We start from the raw sequence: 11220 nt of genomic DNA on the forward strand, positions 1-11220 counted from the left end.
TCTTTCCCTCGGTGCAGGTGTTATTCCCATAGTGGTTACTACTCCATTAAAACTCTCTGATTGATTCATGATCTACAGGAACGCCGCCATTCTCTGGAGAACAAGGTAAAGAGGCTAGAGACCATGGAGCGTAGAGAAAACAGACTGAAGGATGACATCCAGACAAAATCCCAACAGATCCAGCAGATGGCTGATAAAATTCTGGTGAGCAGGAACAAAAGTCGAAAAGTTAAAAGATAACAGGTTAGACGTTGCCAAGGGGTTCAGAAGAAGGATGACATGCCATAACAGGGGAGGTGTCACTGAGTAGGGGAATCAGAAGAGGTGGTTTCAGCGTACGCCACATTGAAGAATAGAACGAACAACCAAATACCAGATGTTTCAGCACGGTATCAGATCCATAAATATTATTTTTTGCTCTGTTTGCTACTGCCTGGCGTTTTTTTTTTTTTTCTTTTTTTTTTCGTAGAACGTGCATCTGTCATTTTCGATACATTTTTATAGGAGCATTTGCATCCTTCTATCAGAAGAGCTTCATATGGCTGTTTACTTTGCAATGCCAATTTGAAAAGCTGTAGGGGTTTAGACCCTTAAGACCGAAACCCAGATTCTTGCTTTTGGAGAAGAAAGAAATTAGATGTGCAGAATTGTTTTTTTCAGAGTAGTATTTGTCATAGGTCTCTGTTCACCCACTCATTTTCTTGGCTATAGTTGGCTTTTTTTTTTTTTTAATATGAAACTATATATATTTTTTAATCTCCTTAGAGGTAGCTTGACTTTTTTTAGGTCTGTAATCATCCTGGTTATGTCTTAGGCTCTGATGACCAAATTTACTTAATCAAGGAAGACTCGGGTGGTACTTGCTGAGGTTTGAAGTTTTGCCCCCCTGCAGGGAGGAAGGCAGTGCCTTCCAAGGACTCTCCTTGGATCTCAGTTCCAAAGCCAAAAATACGATGGCACGTTTGAGAGACTTAGTGATGGCCGGGAGTCCATTCATAGCCCATCGTGCCCCACCCCAAGAGAGACTCTGAAGCACTCGGCTGTTCCTCTCCACTACAGGAGGTGAAGTGGTGAGCAGGCCACTTCTCCTCTCTTCACATCACGCTGGGAAATGAGCCATCAGCAACTATGAGAATTCAAGAATAGCCAACTCGTAGGCCTAGACTTAATACCCAACCCAGCCAACATTCCCATGTTTGTGTAAATTGTAAATATGTGTATGGGTGTTCTTGAACAAACGGGCAAAGGAGGAATTGGTTAAATCGTTTTGCTTTGGCACCCAGTCTTTGTATACATGTCCGCACACCAAGACAGGTGTGGCTGTTAGTCTACCCGTTCTGTTCTCTCGTTCCGTCATCAGAGTTTCTCTTGGCTATTGTCAAGCATGTGAATTTTATCGTGAATGCAATTAATTTTCCCCTGAGGTCGCACCACAGTTATCCCTTGCTTGGTCTAACCAAAACGATGAACTCTCTCTTGTGGTTGCAAAGTGTTTCTCTGTTTAATGGTGATGTGTTCATTCATTCATTCAACAAATATTTAATGAGCTTCTACTATGTGCCAGGCACTGTTCTAGGAGCTGGAAATATAGCAGCGAACAACAGTATTTCATAATAGGACCGAAGAGATGATCCAGTGCATATAGAAAAGATACATTTAAAAAAATGACAACAACAACAAAAAATGCCAAACCATCAAGAAGTCAGATTTTAGAGTATCTGCTCTTCCAACGGGTCACTTGTAATAAAACGTAGGATAGAGTTCTGTGTTCTTGGATGACGTGTTGTATACTAACATCTAAATAGAGACCAAAGAGTTTGGTCTTGAAGATGTCAGTCTCAGTTATCTGAGTCTTTGACCTATTTTTAGATTCTGACTTCTATTCCTGTGCGGAAACTAAGAAAAGATGATTATCAAGTGATTTCTACCATAAAGGAAAAAATAAGCGGATTTCTTTGTCCAAATGTTATCTTGCCACCTGCCAGAAGACTTTGTGATTGTGACTTCATTTATCAGAAGGTGCCTTTTGCTCAAGAACCCAGTACTTAGACTGCAAAGTATCTAGGATGTGGGCAAAGAGTGGTCTTTAATGCTGTTACATAATGATGACGCTTAAAAGCAGATCCCCGAATGTCATTTGCTTAATATATTTGCTATTCTGTTAAGAACTTTCAAAAGAGATCATCGGGGCTGTCATAGCAAAGTATTTTTCTTTAATAAAGGAAATCATTGCAGGAGATCTGTTAGTGAGTATACATAAAGCCCTTAAAAGATGTTTTTATTAATTAAATCCTGTTTACATTCAGCTTTTCAAGATCACATCTGTTCGTTTGCCATAGCTCTTGTGCACCTGGTCTTAAGAAGGAGCACTTTAATGGCCCCCCAAAGCTCAGCCAATGCTTGTAGACTTTAGCATTTTGAAAGCTTAATCACATTTTATGTGCATGTGAATCTTCAGAGTACTTTTTTTCTCCCATTTTATGGACATATCCTGTATAATTTCCATATTCTTCACAATTGTCATAATTGCTTCCACTTGGAAGAAAAATTTCATAATAGTTTAAAGAGATGAAAACTTGGAGTAATGACTTTTGATATTAGTAATTAATGGGTCTAGACCCATAAGAATTAATGTAGATGCAACTGTCTGCATTTACAGAATGTTTCAGTGAATTGAAGGCTGCCTTTTATAAGAGCAGTGTATAATACGTTGGCAAATAAATTGGTGTAATTTTCAAGTGAGCTGCAATCTTGTTGAAAAGTCGAAAACTTAGCAACAAAAGAACTAAGGGAAGACTCAATTTGAGCTATTTATTTTACTCCAGATTTTCTTCCCATCTATAATATGTATGTATACATATTTATGTCATCATCTGTGTATTTTGTGTTTGGCTTTGTTCCCATCAGTATTGTATCATGTAAACATTATATCAAATACACATCACAAGATATTCACATATTCCACATACCAGTTAAGATAACCATTCAAAACAGGAAGTGCTTGAATTATAATGTTAGTTTTCCTTTATGAGCTAGGGTTCTTGAGCAATAATGTTGGAAATGAGGAAAATATAAAATATTTTTTATATCATAATAAATCAAAATGACTTTTCTCATGTAAGGCTGTGATAACAGTGAAGATAGCCTGAGGCTCAAGGTAGTGGTCAGAGGCTTTGTGCTGTACTAAACTTTCAAATGTTGCCTTGTCCCTCTTACTTCTCTATGCAAAGATTAAGAGTTGCCTTTGCTTGACCAGTCACGCTGACGTATTTCTGATCCCAGGTCTCACAGCCCACCAGCTCTGTGTGTGTGTGTGTGTGTGTGTGTGTGTGTGTGTGTTGTGTGTTTGTGTGTTGTGTGGGTACTTGGAGTCGGAAAACCCAGGACCAAGGCACTGTGGTGGTTTCCTTCCCGAGAGCCCTAGGGCTACTGATGGAGGACCAGATGCCTGTAACCTGTGGTACCTGAATCAATGTAACGTTTCCTGTAAGTGTCTACTGTACATTAGCCCTGTCCTTCCCTTTGCACACCTGACCATCTCTTTCTCTCTCTCTCTCTCTTTTGTGTATGTGTATCCAGGAGCTGGAGGAAAAACACCGGGAGGCCCAAGTCTCAGCCCAGCACCTTGAGGTGCACCTGAAACAGAAAGAACAGCACTATGAGGAAAAAATTAAAGTAAAGATACTTTCTGGTCTTCCCTGGCATTCCTTCTATAGCATCATATAGCTTCCCTCCTTCCCTGGGCATTTCTGACCACTTGCTAGACTGAAGGACTGTTTGGGGTAAATGCTGTCCTCACTCTATGCTGGTGGGTTTTAGGGTGTTATGCATGTGGAAGTTTGGATATCTGAGGATTAAAAAACACTGTTTTTTAAGTTTGGTTATATTTCAATTTCATCTTTAAACTTTTAATTTTTTTTAACCCACCATCGTCATTCAGTTTATGATCATTTATATTTTGCCATACCTTCATGATATTTTTCTTCCTGCATGTCAGACTGGGCCCCTTTTCTTTTTAGTTAAAGTACAGTCTGTGAGTTCTGCATCTATGGATTCAAGCAACTGTGGATCGAGAATACTAAAAAAAATCAGTTGCATCTGTATTGACCACGTACAGACTTTTCTTCTTATCATTCTCTAAACAATACATTTTTACAATTGTTTATGCAGTATTTCTATTGCTTTAGGTATAAGTAGTCTAGAGATGCTGTAAAGTATATAAGAGGATATACTTAGATTATATGCAAATACTATGCCATTTCTATATAAAAGACTTGAGCATCCTTGAACCAGCCCCAGGTGGATACTAAGATAGGACTGTATCCTTGAGAGCTTCTTTATTGAACATCTGCTGGTGACAAGTTCTGTGTTTTGTTTGTCTGGAAAGTATGTTTATTTCATCCTCATTCTTGAAAGAAATTTTGACTGGGGATAGAATTCTAGGTTGGTAATTATTTTCTTGTAACATTCTTTGAAAATACCATTCTATTGACTGTTGACTTTTAGTATTTTGTGAAGTCAGATGTCAGTCTTTTGCCCTCAATAAAAGTAATCCTTTTTTAAAAAAATTTTACTTTATCTTTTATTTTTCTGATGCTTTAATGTGCTGTGTATATATGTGGGTTTCTTTTTATTTATTCTGCTTGAGATTTACTGGGCTTTTGAATAGATTGTCATCTTTTTTATTAGTTTTAGAAAAACAGTCATTACATCTCAAAAACTGTCTTTCCTTCATCTCTTTCTTTTTCTTAAGCAAATTTGATTAGGTGAGTGATAGATTACCTTCAATCTTTTTTTCATTTCTTAGTTTCTTTTTGCTATATCCTTGGTAAGTTCTTCTGACTTATTTTCCAATTTACTAATTCTTTCTTAACAGTGTTTAATCTGCTATGAAACCTATTCACTGAATTTTAAACTTCAGTTGTATTTTTATATTTCCAGACATTATATTTACTCCTTTCCCAAGGTAATAATTTTCAAGCCTGCTTTTATTTCTTCAAATGTATTAAACAGTTATTTTATGACCTGTATCTGATAATTCCTATATCTGAAGCATCTGTAGGTCTCTCTTTGCTCTGTTGTTTCTCTTGGTTCTTTTTCATGGTGTCTGTTGTGTGCATGGTGAGCTGTTCATTTTTCTTCGACAATTACCAACAGGAATTCTTTGAGGCCTTGTATGAAAACGTATGTTCACATTGCGGGTTGAGACTAGGCTTTGATTTCTGTCTCTTCCTGGCCTTTGAGCTATCAAAACTGAAGCTCAAGTTCATTTGGTTCAGCAAATGCCTTGATTAAAACAGCTTTGGACCCTTCTTATTTCTCCCGCTACATTCACTTCGATTTTGGTCTTTAATTTCTTACCCAACTTTCAGGTAGTTTGAGAAAATGTTTCCAGATTTTATTTAGCATTTTAAATCATTTTCTGTAAAAGGGCTGGCTTGACTAATCTAGCCCACCATATTATTAGAAATGGATGCCAGTCCAGGGCCAGCAGGTGGTATAGTGATTATGGTGGTAGATTTCCACATTCCTAGCTACGGTTTGAATCCCAGACCTGGCAGCTTGAAAATCACACCAGGTGTGCATGTATTCCCAAAATCCCGAGAGGAGAATGGAGGAGAAGGGCTTGTGGTATGGTCATCCCCTCAGGGGGTGATTTCTTACTTCCCTCTTTCTCCAGCAGGTGCATGTGGCCAATGGCTAAAATCTTAAAGAAAATTAAAAAAAATAAATAAATGGATGCCGGTCCATTGATTTCTTTTTTAAATCACATTATCTTTTCACTATGATCCTGGATCAAGCCTTTAAGTCATCCTGTGTTCTTAGGACTCAGATATTGGTCATTATTTCTGGAATATTCTCTTTTCCTTCTCAGTCAGACATTGAAGAAGGTTTTTAATGTCCATGATGATCCTGTTATTGATTTGATTGATATCCTCAAAGAGTTGAGTGATTAATTTGTTTTCTTTTTTTTTTTTTTTTTTGGAGAGGTTTTTGCTATCGGGCACGTGCGCTCGCCAGACAGACAGAGAGAGTCAGAGAGACAGAAAGCAAGAAATCACTCCCCAGGGGAGATGGCCACAATCCCTTCTCCTCCATTCTCCTCTCGGGATCTTGGGCATGCACGCACACGTGCTTGGTGTGAGTTTAAGCCACTGGGTCCGGGACTCGAACCGCGGTCGACTATGTGGGAGTCCAGCGACATAGCCATTATGCCAACTGCTGGCCCCTTGAGTGATTCATTTGGAGAACCAGACACATAGCTGCTCACACAGCATCACCACTGTCACCACTCTGGCACCTTCTTTCTTTTCTCTCTGTATTACATTTGGTTATTTTCATTAAATACAATGTAGAAAAATAACCAAGAGGACTTCAAAGTGTGCTCATGTGACCACCTACTTTAGTGCATTTTAAGTTTTATATACCGGATCCAGCAGTGGGTGTAATGGTTACGTCACTGGACTCCCATGTAGTTGACCGCAGTTCAAGCCCCGGACTCGGCAGCTTGAAACTCAGGCCAGGTATGTGTGCGTGCATGCCCAAAATCCTAAGAGGAAAATAGAGGAGAAGGAATTAGGATGTGGCCAACCCCCCTACCCCCCCTCAACCCCAGGATGGTTTCTTGCTTTCTGTCTCTTAGTCTCTCCGACAAGGGCACGTGCCCTATAGCAAAAACCTCTGTCTTAAAAAAACAAGCAAAAAAACATATGCACACACAAAAAAAACTTTATATATCAGTTCTTTTGGTCTAAATTCCTTCTTGGCTTCTAGATTTTTATTTCTGGAATAAACTAATTTTCAGAAAATCATAAGAATGTATACAGCAGTCCACTGGCTCTTTCGTAGGATGAAAACGAGCTATTGTAAAATCCGTTCTGGATCTGGGTGATTATGATTTTTTTAATTGCCAGAGAGAGAGACAGAGAGAGAACACATTCCACAATGGGGCGTCGTCATTCTGCAATCCCTTCTTCATTTGTCCATCCTGTTAGACTTGGGGCATGCATGTATATATGCCCTGCATATTTTTCAAGCTGGCAGGGCTGGGATTTGAACCATGCAGGATGTGGGATACAGCTCCCTTAACGATTAAGCCATGGGCTGATCCTGGGTGATTATATTAACATTCTTGTCAGAAGTCATGTTTTGTCTTAAATTGATTTAGATTTCTACAGTGAAATCTTTGCTTTCAGTCAGACTTTTTGCTTCCCCTTCTTCCCCATACATCTAGTTGAACCATCTGCCAGTTGAACCCTGTCAAAGCTGAGAGGTACATATATATATTTTTTTTTCCTCCTTTCCTATGGACACAAAATTATCTTGTTTATTACAAAGTGATTCATACAAAGTAGTACTCAGAGGACTCTGTTCTGTTCAGAATCAGTAAACAATGTGCTCAAAACATTCTTTAAAATTTAGCTGTCTCTCAAAACCTCATGTGATTTATAAAATTTTACTGATATTTCTTTCTTCTTTTTTTTTTCATTTAATCACTGTACATCTTTATAGCATACAAAATGAATTTTCCCAGCATGAATACATTGCATTTTAGTCCAGTCAAAGATATTACCATACATATTATCATCAACAGATAGTTTGTGTCTGTTATATATTTTGCTTTCCCCCACCCTTGATTCCCTGCACACGTGCTTGGTGTGAGTTTAAGCCACTGGGTCCGGGACTCGAACCGCGGTCGACTATGTGGGAGTCCAGCGACATAGCCATTATGCCAACTGCTGGCCCCTTGAGTGATTCATTTGGAGAACCAGACACATAGCTGCTCACACAGCATCACCACTGTCACCACTCTGGCACCTTCTTTCTTTTCTCTCTGTATTACATTTGGTTATTTTCATTAAATACAATGTAGAAAAATAACCAAGAGGACTTCAAAGTGTGCTCATGTGACCACCTACTTTAGTGCATTTTAAGTTTTATATACCGGATCCAGCAGTGGGTGTAATGGTTACGTCACTGGACTCCCATGTAGTTGACCGCAGTTCAAGCCCCGGACTCGGCAGCTTGAAACTCAGGCCAGGTATGTGTGCGTGCATGCCCAAAATCCTAAGAGGAAAATAGAGGAGAAGGAATTAGGATGTGGCCAACCCCCCTACCCCCCCTCAACCCCAGGATGGTTTCTTGCTTTCTGTCTCTTAGTCTCTCCGACAAGGGCACGTGCCCTATAGCAAAAACCTCTGTCTTAAAAAAACAAGCAAAAAAACATATGCACACACAAAAAAAACTTTATATATCAGTTCTTTTGGTCTAAATTCCTTCTTGGCTTCTAGATTTTTATTTCTGGAATAAACTAATTTTCAGAAAATCATAAGAATGTATACAGCAGTCCACTGGCTCTTTCGTAGGATGAAAACGAGCTATTGTAAAATCCGTTCTGGATCTGGGTGATTATGATTTTTTTAATTGCCAGAGAGAGAGACAGAGAGAGAACACATTCCACAATGGGGCGTCGTCATTCTGCAATCCCTTCTTCATTTGTCCATCCTGTTAGACTTGGGGCATGCATGTATATATGCCCTGCATATTTTTCAAGCTGGCAGGGCTGGGATTTGAACCATGCAGGATGTGGGATACAGCTCCCTTAACGATTAAGCCATGGGCTGATCCTGGGTGATTATATTAACATTCTTGTCAGAAGTCATGTTTTGTCTTAAATTGATTTAGATTTCTACAGTGAAATCTTTGCTTTCAGTCAGACTTTTTGCTTCCCCTTCTTCCCCATACATCTAGTTGAACCATCTGCCAGTTGAACCCTGTCAAAGCTGAGAGGTACATATATATATTTTTTTTTCCTCCTTTCCTATGGACACAAAATTATCTTGTTTATTACAAAGTGATTCATACAAAGTAGTACTCAGAGGACTCTGTTCTGTTCAGAATCAGTAAACAATGTGCTCAAAACATTCTTTAAAATTTAGCTGTCTCTCAAAACCTCATGTGATTTATAAAATTTTACTGATATTTCTTTCTTCTTTTTTTTTTCATTTAATCACTGTACATCTTTATAGCATACAAAATGAATTTTCCCAGCATGAATACATTGCATTTTAGTCCAGTCAAAGATATTACCATACATATTATCATCAACAGATAGTTTGTGTCTGTTATATATTTTGCTTTCCCCCACCCTTGATTCCCTCCCTCCCACCCCCAGATGCATACATTCGTGATAGAGGCTTATCCCTGTTGGCCTCCATATAGTCTCTTAATTGGTATTTATCACCGTAAAAGCTGAGGTCATAATTTGGCAGAGTCATCGTGAGAATGTATTTCGTTTTTTATCACCTCATTAAAAAAGAGAAAAGCATACCTGGTTCTGGTCTAGATATTATGTGGTCTCTGCTCCCTTCTAGATGGGAAGAACTTTGTTTTACAGCTTCCAGGGGATGTTTGAAAAAGATGTTTTCGTCTATCTTCCCTCCTGGAGTCTTTATGAACCCATTTCTTTTAGCCTATTCTGCTTTGAGTTTCTTGCCCCAGCCTCTGTAAGGCCATTTTAGTAATAATGGTGGTCATATGCTAGAGTCTAACTTTTCTTGCTCATAATTTTAGAATCACACTCTGACTTCCAAGACATGGGGCCACTGATCACCTTGTTGAGTGTCTCTCCCCCACGACCTCGTCCTCCACCTTTTGCTCTTCTCCACCAACTCCAATTCTATTTTTTCCCATCAGTTGGTTCGAGTTTAAAGTGCTCTTTGAAATCCGTTCTTTCTTTTCTTTATCATGTGGACCCCTCCCTGCTGACTGGCTCCTTTTAGGACGATGTCCCCCTGAGTTGTGACGGGCCTTTCACAATAGACATTGTGAGGGAGGCAGATTTCAATTCCATCCGTGACCCCAATTCTTTGAGCTCTATTCCTGATGTCCTTCTTGATGCGGCTGGTGCCGTTTGGCAAATCAGAATGGGTTGTCTGATGAGAAGTACTGAGTGGTGGTCAAAGGCTTGGATGAGTTATGATGGTCTTCTTCTTTCATCCTTCTTTGCTCATTTTTTTTGGCAACTGGTAGGGTTGTGTGTGTCCCACAGAACATTAGATCAAGCTGGTGGTTGGTGACACTGTTCCTGTTTTATTTTATTTTAGCCTCTTGGGAACAGTAGGTGCTTACAGTGGTGTTCTCAGCACCGAGAACATTCCATTTCTCTTCCCATGGGAAAGGTTTCTTTTCCCAGTGCCCTCCCCCCCCCCATCTGGATCAGAGAAAATAAAGAGACTTTTTTTTCCCCTTTTTATGTTGTCTTTTCAATCTGTTGACTGTCCACCTACGTTATTGGTGGGCAAAATCCTCTTGTCTCTGGTTGTGTCTGAACATCAGCCTTGGTCACAGGGATTTCTTCAGCCTTCAGCTTCTCTCCTTCTGCACACAGCCCAGGAGTATCTAGAATTACCTTTGTATAAATTAGGAGCAAAGACTGTTCTGGAAACTACTGCTGCAGTGGCTAAGAAAAAGTTGTCCCCAGGTAATGTCTGTAAGTTATAAGGACTTGTTACCTCTAGGTCACAAGAGCGAGCTTTTCCCTCACCTCATTCTGGACTTGACCTTATTTTGTATATATCTCTCTGGTCCTTTCAGCCGCTAATTCTCTCTCTTGCCTTTTTTTTTTTAAACAAGGTCTTATTATGTCATGTTCTTGTCTCAGCTTCCTGATAGCTGGGGCCAAGTTGTGCCCAACTTTTTAGGGTGGGCTGGGATTTAAACCTGGACCTCATGTAATCTCAGTTTGCCAAATAACAGCACCTACTGCTGTGTGCTATTGTAACTGGGTGTGGCTGCTGATTTATTTATTTATTTTTTAATTCATGATAAAGCATGTGCTTGCATGGGAGAGAGAGACAAGCATCCTCCCCAAGGCTTGGTCATGCCACAATCCCCCTTCCTCCAGCCTTCCAGGATCCTGGGCTTGCATGTGTGCCCAGCATGTTTTCTGGCTGACTGGGCCGGGGACTTGGACCACAGTTGACATGTTGCCCCCAGCTTTGTAGTCCTGTATGCTACCACTCGTGCTATAGAGGCTTGGACCCTGGCAGCTGATTTTAAAGTAAGTTCTTAGTTCAAGTCCACCTGTTCCTCGCCATCTGATGATAACACCTGGCTTCCTCACCTCTTCTTGGTTACTAAGCAGACTCTTGATCTTCACCTTCTCTTTGTCCTGGAGTTGGGCGGCTGTGAGCCTCTGTTGCTTTTCCTCTCTTTCCC

At 39.8% G+C, this 11220-nt stretch overlaps 1 protein-coding gene across 4 annotated transcripts in view; it reads left to right on the forward strand.

Moving 5' to 3' along the window:
- Positions 1-11220, forward strand: part of CIT (citron rho-interacting serine/threonine kinase) — a 205091-nt gene that overhangs the window by 113972 nt on the left and 79899 nt on the right. For 3 of the 4 annotated variants that reach the window (XM_006151544.3, XM_027773085.1, XM_027773086.1), the window contains exons 18-19: positions 79-204; positions 3580-3675. In XM_006151544.3, coding sequence (XP_006151606.1) covers positions 79-204; positions 3580-3675 — 222 coding nt within the window. The remainder of the gene's footprint in view (positions 1-78; positions 205-3579; positions 3676-11220) is intronic. The other variant, XM_027773087.1, reaches the window with a different exon arrangement.

Source organism: Tupaia chinensis, unplaced genomic scaffold, assembly GCF_000334495.1.
Source record: "Tupaia chinensis unplaced genomic scaffold, TupChi_1.0 Scaffold000320_1, whole genome shotgun sequence".
NCBI classification, from domain to species: Eukaryota; Metazoa; Chordata; class Mammalia; order Scandentia; family Tupaiidae; genus Tupaia; species Tupaia belangeri.